Source organism: Anopheles bellator, chromosome 1 (genome assembly GCF_943735745.2).
Source record: "Anopheles bellator chromosome 1, idAnoBellAS_SP24_06.2, whole genome shotgun sequence".
Lineage (NCBI taxonomy): Eukaryota > Metazoa > Arthropoda > Insecta > Diptera > Culicidae > Anopheles > Anopheles bellator.
In genome coordinates, this window is record NC_071285.1 from 18676633 (window position 1) to 18689959 (window position 13327).

General features: G+C 48.2%; 1 protein-coding gene across 1 annotated transcript in view; it reads left to right on the top strand.

The window, feature by feature from the left end:
* The window catches only part of LOC131205852 (reversion-inducing cysteine-rich protein with Kazal motifs), a 28188-nt gene that overhangs the window by 8912 nt on the left and 5949 nt on the right, over window positions 1–13327 (top strand). Inside the window, exon 2 of the mRNA XM_058198126.1 lies at window positions 8821–8885. Within this exon, the coding sequence (XP_058054109.1) occupies window positions 8821–8885 (65 nt within the window). The remainder of the gene's footprint in view (window positions 1–8820; window positions 8886–13327) is intronic.

Below are 13327 nucleotides of genomic sequence, written 5' to 3' on the forward strand. Positions count from 1 at the left end.
CGAGCAACGAAGGAGTGTGTGGACCGCCGACTGAAGCCGACGACCGGTAATCCTTCGCTGCAGGATTGCTGTTGTCGGGCGTACAACACCTTTTTGTGCTATCTGGAAAACTACGGGAACCTAGTGTACTGTCCCCAGTACTATCCCGAGGATCGCTCCCGGCAGGTGCGGGTCGCGTACGAATGTATGACTATGCTGCAGTTACCGAAACCGCTGCTACGGCGTCTCGTCGAGACCGAGGATGGTGTCCCCGATGAACCTGAGACACGGTGTCTCACCCGGTGTTTCTTCCTTCGCCTGGGACTGTACGACGTAGTGCGAGGTTTTGACCAGCGCCGGTTGTACACACGCGACTACGAGACTCCCGACAAGCGGTACCTGTCGAAGGAAACCCACGATAAACTGTGCGCCATACGTTCGGCCAGCCCTGATCAGTGTACGGAAGTGTACCGTGCGTATAGTAACGTGATTGGAGCACTGGGTACACCTTTCTACAGTATCTCGATGTTTCGAGAAGCAGCGAGCCAAGTTTTGAGCGATGGATCGCATTGTGCGGTACTGAACCATCATAAAAACCCACTTAAGGAATACTGCGGCCCTTGTCGAAGTGGCTATCCTTCGCTGGAGTTTGCAGTACCTTGTGCCGCCAACGTATGGTAAATCGCCCCGATGGTCGTCTAACTGGGGCTTTGAGTTTTTCTAGAATTTCCGATATCCTCTAGATCAATAAAACAGTTGCTACTAGTAGATCATCCCGCCGTCTGTCACTCAAATACGGCGTTGCCTATAAGTGAATGCGTTATGTAAAGCTCAAAGTTTAACTTCTAGCAAACACGGTGAAGATAAGCGCATCGGTAAGACCGTTGGGTGGAGCCGTTTACAAGTAAATATTTGCCGGGTACCTTACTAAAACAAAACCTCAGCTTCAGCCAAAACAATCGCCACGGCGCAAAGATACGGCACGTTCAGAAGTCAACGGTTACCGGCTAAGGCGTGCGGCTACGTCATTGCCACTGCCACTGTGCGCTTTTGCAGTGTTTTCATGTTTGTGTGTTTTGTTTTGAGAAAGCTACGTGTTTATGAAACAATAGGCACTCCTGGAAAAAAATGGAAACGTGACGCAATTTAGTGCGCTTAGCAATATTTTATATGTTTCGTGCACACTTTAAGAACAACTTTTATGTAATGCTCTGGAAAATGTATCCCAAAAAAAATTCAAAATAATTATAATTTTCTTCTTTTCAGTCTCACTACAGGAATCATGTAGAAAAGTGTGGAAAAAGATTTATTTTGAAGACTTCATTTTGGAAGCAGCCAAGGGTTTCAATAAATAAACAGTTTCATAACCGCACCTTAACGCACCTTAAAGAAAAATTTCTCTCTAAATACTATCACTTCTATCACAAAACCAAACCATTCGTCACCCTTCTACTGTGGCACCTGTTGGCCGGGAATGGCATTATCCAGGCACAGAGGAGGAAAGATGTCTCTCGTTGCCGCCGCCTGCATCGGACAGTATGACAGCCTGGGTTTGGTGGCGTAACGCACCGAATGACTGTCGGGCTTTACGCAGGAAATGTAGGCAGGACACTTTCGGGGCACAAGTGGGGGCGCCTCTTCACCACTCGCCCACTGTGGTTCCCGAAATGCATCAAACTCTGGCACTACGTATTCCTCCGGCGCCACCACCGGCAATGGAGCTGGCGACGGTACTGTAACTGATTCACACGGTTCACAAGGACTCACAAGCGGCACGCTGCCGTACGAAGCGTAGCTGTATCCATCCTCAGCAGAAGCTTCAGGTTCCTCCGTGACCTCGGCGCAACACTGCGCTTGAAGGTTGGCGAGGGCTATCTTGGACGCCTCGACGATGAGGTCGTTGGTGTAGGTGCCCACGCCGAGCTCACTCAGGCACTGCTGATGGGTATCGTACACTTCCGAGCACCGACCACACCCGGACAGGCGGATCCGGTCACGGCAGGCTCGCGTTTCCTTGCTGAGATACCGCAGATCGTTGACCTCCAGATCGCGCAGGTACACCCGCGCCAGATGAACTCCGTTCTCGGGCGTGTACAGTCCGGTGCGCAGATCGATGCAGTGGTACAGGCAACGGGTTTCGGGCACATCCTGGACATCGCCCGCACCGTAGGACCGCAGCAGCTCGTCCGGAACCCGCAGTATGTTGAGACAGTCCAGGGCCGCCTGCGTGGCCTGAAGCTTCGTCGGGGGCACGTACTGCGGGCAGGTGACCAGGTTGCCGAACTCCTTGAAGTAACACTGGAACGTTTCGTACGCCTGGCAGCAACTGTTCGGAAGATCGGCCGAGCGTACGTTCCGCTCCAGGCACTCGTTGGTGCGCTTCTCGTACTGCCGGTCACCCTGGACGGGCTGGAAGTAGTTGACGATGGCCGGGACCTGCAGCCCGCAGGTGTTGTTCCACCACCGGAGATCCAGGCCGACGCAGTGGATCAGGTTCCGGGTGTCGTCGTCGGCCGGGAACTCGTAGGCGAGATACTGCACCAGCCGGTGCTTCGGGATCTGCAGATACTCCACGCAGTCCTGCACCGAGTGCAGGAAGCTCTTCTCGATGACCACCCCCTTGGTGTCGGTTGCCAGAACCGCCGGCAGCGGGATCGCAAGGAGCGTCAGACCGAGCACCAGCCGTCGTTGCATGGTCGTCGTTGGGTTGGCAGGTTGGCTGTTCTTCTGGTGAGCCGTACGGATCGCCTATGATGCAGACACCCCGGGCCAGATAAGCTTATATATTGCGCCTAGCCCGAGCCGGTTGCGTGGGGCACGTACGGCTCCATTTTTGTCCACCGAATTGTTTGGCCCACGTTGCTAAACAAGTGGCATGTTTGGGCGACTGACATGCCTGTTTACCCAAACAGGTGCCCGGGCGCCTGGCGCCCGTTTTTGATAGTCCCGCTCCATGGGGCGTTGCAACCGCTTTTGGGACGTAGCTTTAAGGTGCCGATAAGATTCGGTTGCATTCGGTAGGTTCGGTGCCTCACGATACTTGCGAAGTGAAATGCTTTTCTTTGCTGCGACGCAAAGTGGCCAGGCGTGACCAAAACCCTTTCCAACTAGGCGAAAAGATGGGTGTGACCGATAAGGTCCCGAAGGGTCAACGTTAACCTTGTGGCGAATGTACATTAATTCCAGATTTATTATAACCTCGCTAAATAACGAAAAAGGCTTTGCGGTACGAACCACCGAGTTGGTCTAAAAAGTAATAAAATGAGTGACACTAAACGAAGAGTGACGAAATGCAAGACCGCGATGGACGTGGGACTGCAAATAGACGCTATACACACCGATCTGGAAGCGTCCTTCGATCGTGTCTCACATGACATCCTAATGGCGAAGCTAACAAAACTGGGACTACCTCCCGATCTATGTCAGTGGATACGCTCCTTCCTAACCGGTCATACATACAAAGTGAAGGTATCATCCTGCTTCTCTAAACGTTTTCCTGGCACTTTTGGCGTACCACAAGGGAGTAACCTTGGATCTGTGCTATTCATTGTGTTTGTTAATGACCTACAATACCTGCTGCCCGAGTCAAGATTTACTATGTACGCCGATGATGTGACGCTCTACGCCATTATCAGAGACCCCGCAGATTGTACTGAACTCCAGGCCGACCTCGATTCGTTTACCAGCTGCTGCGCGCTAAATCAGCTGGAGTTGAACATCGCCAAGTGCGGGACATTAATCGAGCGCACTAACTGTATTCGGGATCTTGGAATCTGGCGGGAAAAACTTAGCTTCATCCCACACTATGAGCACGTCATCATGCAGGCAAATAGACAACTAGGACTGCTATTCAAAATCTCCAATATTCAAGTGTTGTTTGGTGTCCATTCTCTGCTTGCTGCAGTGAGCGAATCGAGCGTATCCAGAAAAAGTTCACTAGATTTGCCTTAAGAAAAATTAACTGGTGCGAGCCATGGAAACTCTCCCCATATCGCACCCGATGTCTCCTCCTTGGCCTTGAGAGGCTTGATGATAGGCGGGCTGTCACACAATGTTGCTTTGTTGCTAGCCTCATCAGTCACAACATTGACTCTCCGGAGCTTCCCTCATTACTCAACATTTCTGCGGAGTCGAGAGCTCTACGAAACTACTCATTTTTGACCGTGCCAACGCAGGCGACTAGATTTGGACAGTTTAGTCCTGTAAACTTCATGTCCACTAGGTTTAATCAGGTGTACAACTATTTCGATTTTGACTTATCAGTAAGCCTGTTTCGTCAGTGCATTCGTTTGGTCCCGTTTGCGTGTGATTTGTGATTCTACAACCAGTGACATCATTATATCTGTATAGTTTTAAGGGAATCTTGCACTGTATCATACTTATTCTCCTATTAAGCCTAATGGCCCGTAGGATGATTCAAATAAAAAACAAATAACAAAGAGCACCAAAAAGAGCTACCCAATTTTCTTGTGATAATTTCTTTCGATGATCGAATGATCAAACACATTTTTTATCAAAATTCTAATCCTCTTCACTAAACATATGAGCTGATGTGAAAGCTACAAGCTTTCAGAAAATAGATTAAACCAAAGGACGTAGAACCGATCCTCAGGCATGGAAATAAGCCTCCGAGAACATTGCGATAACATAGCGTTGCCATTGGGCTATATTAAACCGTTCGGACCGCAGAAGCTTCTGTCGCCGAATTCTTGAGCGCTACACAATACATAAAGGCATGCCTCAAGTCTCTTACAAGCAAATAAATAAACAAGAAGCAAAGTGAACTCCTTATTGACAGACACGTTATCAAAGAAATGTGTTAATTTTGGAACCATGCCTCCAGCCGATCACGACGGATAGCGCTAGCGGAATAGCCATCCAGCCATCCAGACTCTTCACGTAGTCCGTAACCCAGACTTAACTATGACCACCCTTGGCTTGAGAAAGAGACACGATTGTACATTTAGATATTATTTAGAGGTTTATTATAAATTACAGCATCATCGACGCATCACGCTTTTAACACATTTGACGAATAAATTAACAGGACGCGTTCCAATCGTTATCGATTGGCACTAGCGCGCCCAATCTTAGCCGAGGGACAAACGGACAAGAACTGACTCATCTGCCAGGTTTCGGCCAGCCGCGGAATTGGGATTGCGACCCGTACCGTCGATGGGGGGTTTTGTTGTACACACGATGCTTGTGGCACTTGCTATAGGCTGGGGTCGGTTTGTGCGGCTTTGGGGTCGTTGCTTCCGCAACCGCTTTGCTGGTCGGTTCTGCGGGGTGCTCCTGTGTGCAAGCGGCACAAGCAGCCCCCAGTTTGGACGGGTAGTGTGGTAGCTCGTACTCGAGCTCTCGCGGATAGTCCTCCCGATGTGGGACAGGAAGTGGACGTGGATCCTGACAGGAGACGCCCATGTTGGTGAGGGCCAGCTTGGCCGCTTGTGTGATGATATCGCGCATGTAGCCGTCTTCGCCCAGCCCGGCCAGACACTCCTGGTGGGTAGTGTACACCTCGGTACACTTGTCGCACCCTGACTGCCGGACACGGTCCCGGCAGAGCTTAGTCTCCCGGCTCAGGTACCGCAGATCGTTGTGGGGCGCATCGCGGACATAGAACCGCGACAGGAGCACTCCACCGTCCGGAGTGTAGAGACCCATGCGCAGGTCGATGCAGTGGTACAGGCAGCGGGTTTCCGGGAGGTCCTTCACCCGACCGGCGGCGTAGTGCATCAGCAGGTCCTCGGGATACCGCAGCACCACGAGGCAATCGAGGGCAGCCTGCGTTGCCTGCGCCTTCGTCAGTGGCACGTACTGCGGGCAGGTGACCAGGTTGCCGAACTCCTGGAAGTAGCACTGGAACGTTTCGTACGCCTGGCAGCAGTTGTTGGGCGATCGGATGGCCCCGACCCGCCGGGCTAGGCACTCGTTCGTACGCAGCTCGTAGTCGGTGTCCCCGGGCAGGGGCTGGAAGTAGCTGACGATGGCCGGGACCTGCAGCCCGCAGGTGTTGTTCCACCAGCGCAGATCCACCCCGACGCAGTACAGCAGACACTTGGTCTCATCGTCCGGTGGGAACTCGCTCGACAGGTAGTGCATCAGCCGCTCCTTCGGGATCTGCAGGTACTCCACGCAATCGTGCACCGACTGCAGGAAGCTCTTCTCGACCGTGGCACCCTTGGTGTCGCAGTTGCCGGCCATCAGCGGGGCCACGCCGGCCATCAAACACAGTAGGAGCCCAGCTAACCGCAGCATGATCGTGTAAGGGGTGCCGATCTACGCCTTGTGATGGCCAGGCCGAGGCTCGCCACTGCTTTTATAGCGCACACGTATACGCGAGTGTGTTTCCTGAGGTAATGTTACGCTGCAATGTTGTTCCTGTGCTGGGCACGCAGAGCTCTTACACAATACGCACGGCGAACGATAAACTCATCCGGCTCGAGACGAAGGGGAGCGCCTTCTTCGATGGTTCGAAGTGTGTTTTGCTAATACTTTTGTTCTCCAAGGCGTTCGTTTTGTTCGACAATTAAAAACAACTAAATAGGGGTTTCTTTTTACGTTTTTAATTTTTTGGGCCGGTTTTAAACATACTCACTACTTCACATTCCGGTATTGGTCAACTGGAATTGAGAAATGTAACAGAATTTGGGGTGTCCTTATCGACCGCCACACAGTTTAATGTTCTCCATTGAACAGATTTTTCGATTTGTCAACAGATTATCTTAGTTGTGCTTCAACGTTCAAGACTCGAAGGGGAACACATGTTTAGGAGACTCCGATTTTCTAACCCGATTTTCGACCGATTCGTGTCTCCGTGGCCCCTTGGCGGGGTCGTAAAACGGGAGAAATAAATGTTTCTCATTAACATTTCTCTCGGAACCGATCCATGTTTACCGCCGTCCGCTTTTCATTAACAGCATTTCAACGTAAAACACGCCGGGATCCGTTTGAACGCCAACCGCATAATTGATGGAGTGTATGTTTGTTTCCCACACCGCAAACGGCTTATGCCGCTCACACTGCCCCTCCAGGGCCCAACTTGGCTGCTTAGCGAAACGTCACCCATTTTGCTCGACATTATTTTCGCACTTCCGCTGATGGAAGTCAGATGCCGTCGGGTCGGATCCGGGTTGATGAGTGTTTGCTCGCCCATCCTCCGACCCATCCATCCGACGGCCGGGAATTTAGGACGGACCGCGTCAAGGCAACCGCGCCAGCGTGTTATGGTGGGATTATTTGGCCGTGCCGGAGAAAAGAAAGCACAAAACACTCGCATATGACACTCCGAAAAATGGTGCCGTGCACACATGCGGCTTGAGTGACAGCGCGCTCGTCGGTGTGTCCTTCGTGGAGAGGACAATCTTGCGGCATGATAGATGATGGCCGGTGAGCGAGAGGACAATTATTTAAATTTAGAAGGCAGTTCGGTGACTGCCGTTAGCCCCGTTACAAACTCACTGCCAGTTTTTGCGAGTCTCTCTGGATATTGCACGCCGGCAGTAGTCGGTTGTCGCATCGAATGTAAAACTTCAGAAATCTGTAGTACAATTAAATTTGAAACTCAAATAAAAACAAAGACAAAACTGAATATTTTACCAAGGTTCAAAAGGCAAGCGTAATTTTTCATAAATTTTAAGTATAACATTGAAAAAAAAGCTATGGACGAATGACAAAAACGTACTATATGTAAACACAAAATAATATTTCTAAATAAAAATGCTTGCCTCAATAGCATAGGAAAAAAATTGTCAGTCAGACTGAATGTCTTTATTGTCATAGAAAAATGTTTCGTTTCATCGCCTTGTCAAATGTAAAAAATCTTAACACTTTTAACAATTACTAAACTTTTATTAAACTAATTCGTGTTGACCATTTTGCAACCCAACGATCCACATGTCTTTAAACTGTGTTACATAACATTCCCGAAAAAAAAAAAACTAACTGCATACTGCCCGCGCATTGCAAACACTGAACAAACACGAGATGCAAAAGAAGCACAAAAAGGCCAACTGTTACACAATTTTTATGGGAAAACTCGTGCCACGCGCGGTGTGAGCCTATCGTGCTAATCGCTCCCAACGACTGATAGATCCACTTTCACAGTACCATACGTTGCGGCTGTTGCTAGGTTAGGCTAGAAGAAAGTGAAACTGGTGCATTCAGCCACCACGAGGCCTGCTATGGTGGGCCCGTTTGAAATATGAACCAAATAAAATGCTATGCGCAGAGCCCTCAGTCACCCGAGGGTTTACCGTGGGTTATAATTACATATTTTTAATATTTGAAAGTATGCTTCGGTTGGGTTCGCCCGATCGGAGCGATCTCAATCCCTTCGTAAGACCTACTGCTGTGCAGCACCATTTCAGCCAATCTACAGCACAATCGGGTGAGAAAAGGCCATGATCTGCGGGATTATTAATCGGCAAACGCACGTGCACTGCCTCGCTCCTCTGCTCTCATAATTGATTCTGCGCGGCTGGATACCGGCGGCTCCCAGGGCGGCGGCAGCGTGGGCCACCACCGCCCTGGGAGTTGGGCACGAAATTTGCATAATAAATTTTCTTCTCCTTCCTCGCGCCCAAACGCAACAAGTTTACCTTTTTCCGACGTCGACTACCCACACATTCGCCCGGGAGTGCATCGCACCGGAGTTGCGTGCCGGAACACGCGGATGTTGGTTTCTGCCGCGTTTAATTCATTATCTTCCATCTCGAGCTGTCATGTTGTTTTATCCGTTCGACTTGTTAGGCCCGGCCCCGGTTCCGATGCGTGTTCCCCATTCTTCCCACCGAACCCTTGCTCTAATGGCGCTTTTACTGCTTGGTCTCTTTCTAGCGTCTGCCGAGGGCTTCCGATGCTGCGCCGAAGTCCAGGGATCCTGCCGAGTGGCATGCGAGAATGTAAGTCTTTTATGCGTAGCATCAATCAAACTTCCGATCAGTCGTTCGGACTCCGATCCGGCGCAAAAGGATTGGCTGCCCGTAGACACCGGTAGACCAGCTGCTGGGCCCGTTCCTGACCAGACCTGACGTCCGGAGGGGGGTGTCCGTATCGGGTGAAGAGTTGTTGAACTGGACTTTGGGACAGCTCTCATTCCGCTTCCCAGCGCGAAGCTCTCCATATGCGTGCGATTTCGATCGCCGAAAGACAAGATGCTGCAGCCTCCGGACGAGTTCCACTCATTATCGCAAATAACCATCTGTCATGTTATTAATTTTCAAACCAATCCCCCGTTCCGCCCTGTACTGCTTCTTCGGGGAGGCGAATGAGCTCTGCTCTGCCGTCTCACGCAAGTGGTATGCAAATGAACATCTGACGTTCTGATGGCGCTGTGCTTCTGTCGGCCCTGGTGTCTTATTTTTTTTTGTCGCGGCGAAACGATTTCCAAAAACCCCCAGGGAGACACCAAGCAAACACCCTTACAAAAAAAAAAACAACAACAATATTCCGAGAACAGTGGTTTTGAATTATGAGTATGATTTATTTCGGTGCGATTTTGGCTCTAACTGTCGGGGAGTTGATTCCTGGTAGTCGCACCGGAGTCACAGTGGGGCTGGTGCTGTACCGTGACGAGTGAGGTTTTTTCTTGCTCTGTTCGTCCGCAAAGCTGAATATCTCCACGTCCATGAAAGGGTAGCCACGGCAGTTGCCGGCGATTATCTTGATCTTCGTGATCGCCGTGCGCCTTCCGCTGGGTGTTCGTTTTGGATGGTGGAGGACGAACGGGCAACACGCACCACAATCGAATGAGGCTCCGCGGGAGACATTCAAATGCCATTGGAAGGTGCGCAGGGTGAGCATATTTTTCTATTCTTCTCTCTCTCTCGCGGGCGCGCTTTTTTGAGGAAGGTCACAAAATAAAACTTTTTGCGATGTGTTTTTATGATTGACTGCGAATGTTCGCATCGCATTGTATGATAATTATTTTAACGGATTGACAATTGAAACATATTGGATGTGCCACGAGTAGAATGCTGAATGCTGGTCGAGCTGGAAACGGGGATTTGGCCCCATAACTAAAAGAATTGAAAACCTATTCCTAACCATTCTATAGCTTTAAAGGCCACGTCTTTGGTGCGTTGGCCAAACCCATAAGTGGATTCTTGTTGTTATTTGCATACCACTTCCGTGCCGTTTTGTTGGGCAAACATATCGAAAGAGTTTTGTAAATGAACTCCCCGAATGTTGCTGCGTTGTTGGGCCAAGATGTAGCCTTTGTGTGATCCAAGCTAGAAAAAATACCATTCGCGACATGATCAGCAATAAACTATGTAGTCTATAGCTCCCGGCTTTTTGGGTCTACCGATGCTACGCGGTCTAACGCCCTGGAAACCGGTCGACTTCCTGCTGTTATCGGACTTGGACCCAATATGGGTTAATTTCGGTCGTTTTTTAAGAATTTTACGCGTGCCTCTTAAGTGCTGCTTCGGAGAAGAGGGCGAGAGGACTGCCGGTTGTTTTGAATAATTTTGAATTTTAATTGGCGCCAGCGAAACCGGGTGGAGTCTGCGCAAATAGTTGAGCAGTGAACCTGCTCCGCGAGGAAATCTGAGAACCGCCAGGTTACGCTTACGGATTTCGATCAGTTCCCCGTTGGTCTGTTTGGAAATCGACAACCAAAAAGACACCGGACACCGATAGCTCGAGCTGCGCCACACGAGACCTCGTCCAATCAACGCGAGTTGGACGGTTTAATTAACATGCGCGCTAAATTTAACGATCGCACACCGCATATGATTTGTATGGCAACGAAAGAAGGACCTCTTCAGAGTGCGTCGTTCTAGGCACCGACGGTACAGACACCGACTTTCTCCGGCCCCTCCCGAGTGGACGACGAGCGATAAATTTAGCCAAAAACCACGAGCGGGACGTTTACGGGCGAAAATTGATTCATTAGCGCAATCGCCAAGCGTTGACGGTGACGGTGAATTCTTCGCTTGGTGACGTACCAAACGAGCGAGAGCGAGACAGGGAGACGATCCGTGGTCTGGCCGGGGAATGACTGCTGCACCCGCGGAATGCTGTCCCCGGGCGATCACCGGGCGAGTTGCACTCCCGATGACGCTTTAATGACGCAGTGGCGACCAATTAATTAACGCATGCCTCGGCCATCGGAACACAGTGGGGACGGGTGCTTTCCAACAGAATCCGGACTAGTCGATCAAGCGGCCCCGAAATCCAGCGGTCAAGCGAATTTATTTGGGTCGCCGTATTGGACACCGCACCGATGCCTGGGTTGCCCTTACACCGTAATGCTCGTGATGACAGGTTTAGTATCTGGTGGGTGAAATTTATGATGTTGGTCCAACCTTCAAACCCTTGAAGCTGTCGGTGGCATCGGCCCTTTTTTCAGGGATTGTCTACAGATTAGTTTTATTCACTAGTTGATTCTTATCTCAAATCGACTAAAGATTTCGACTAAAGATACATTAGAAACCTAAGCCAGAATCAAACCGAGACCTTTTTAATAATAGTTTGGTACAGTCTTGTTTTGGGCATAGGAAACCATTTTTTTTGGATCCTTATTATATATAAATGCTTGGTTACATAAGAGTACAGAGATATTCCGTATTGGGATTGCAGCTATGCAGCTAAAATGATTGAAATTAAAATATTTCGATTAAAATCTACTTAAATTACATGTTATGCCACGTGACATTGAGTCATTTTATCATACTTATAACTAATAACTAATAGCTAAAAACATCTTACAATTAGTTAACTTTAAAAACTTCAGATAATTAGGTCTTGTATTGTTGGGTGGATAGAATTATTGCATCTATTGATTAGGCCTTCTTTTAGTTTGTTATTTTCAAACGATAGTCTTTGCGTGCCAGCGAGGCTTAGGACGAGATTTGTTGGTGTTCTCCAGTGTAAATTGAGGATCATTTTGAGAATTTCATTCAGTCAGATCATTTGTATTGATTGGAAGTTAGTTTTGGGGCAATGTGACCACAGAGAAGAGGCATAGGTTAAGAGAGGGAGGAAAATTGTTTTATATATTAGGAGTTTATTTGAAAAGTTTAGTTTTGATTTTCTGTTGATTAATGGGTATAGCAGTTTGATGAGTATGTCTAGTTTTTTATATAACATTTCTAAGTGTGGACGGTAGTTAAGTTTATTGTCCAGTAGTAGCCCCAGGTATCTGAGGTGATAGGACCATGATATATTTTGATTATCTGTCATGATATTTTGTCCAGGTATGGGAACAACTCGTTTGCTGAATTTATATGGGAAAAATGTAGCCTGGACTTTCGATCGATTGATTTTTATCTTCCAGTTATTGTAGTAATTTTTGACAATTTTTTGTAGGTTCTCAATCGCTGTTTTGGTTATCTTGCTTGCTGATATAAGGTCTGTATCGTCAGCATAAATTGCCACTTCACACGTTCTTGTTTTGGGAATGTCGGACGTGAATGTATTATAGAGGGAAGGACCAAGGATACTTCCTTGTGAAACTGAAGGAAGGAAGGACCAAGGAAGGATACTTCCTTGTGAACTTCCAAACACTATCGAATGCTTTTTCTATGTCTAAAGAGACGATGGCTGTTGATTTGGTTTCTGCTTTAGCTTTACTTAAGTGGTTTATAACTCTGGTTAATTGTAATGTTGTTGAGTGACCTGCTCTGAAACCAAACTGTTGGATTGGAAAAATGTTATTTGAGTTTACTTGCTCTATAATGCGTGTCAGGAGTAGTTTTTCAAAGATTTTACTTAGAGAGCTAAGCGGGCTTATTGGTCTGTAGCTACTCAGTTGAGTCGGATCTTTACCGGGTTAAGATCTAAATATATGACCACGGTCAAAGTATGAACTTTGGAACCATACAAACTACAGTTTTTCACAGCCATAAACGGCTATTCAGAAGAATAGCTAGAAATGTATTAATTTTCTAAAAAATTGGAACCATACGTGTATTATTTGCATTTTTATCATTTTTTAAAGTTTTTAGCTTGTCATAACCAAAAGCAGATTCAAACCGTAAAAAATGTATTTAAGTTATGCTTTAAATTTGCAAACATCCTTCGGTTAATTGAGACGCATCGTTACAATTTATGCAATTCATGAAACGTAATTTATGCTTACCAAGCCGAATTGATCGACATAAAAATTATGCGGTCACAAAATTATGCGAAACCTATAAATCAACGTTATTTTTCGGTTTCTGGAAGAAGTTTCATGATTGGGAAAAAGCGAACTGAACTGCGCTGGGAGAACCATACAGGTCATTAATTCATGCGTCCCGTTCGAACCGGACTGTACGGATCTTGTACGGACTTGTGATAATCTCCGATATGATCGCACCGTGGTGCCGTGGCGGAAGTGCGGCCCTACCCAGCCCGT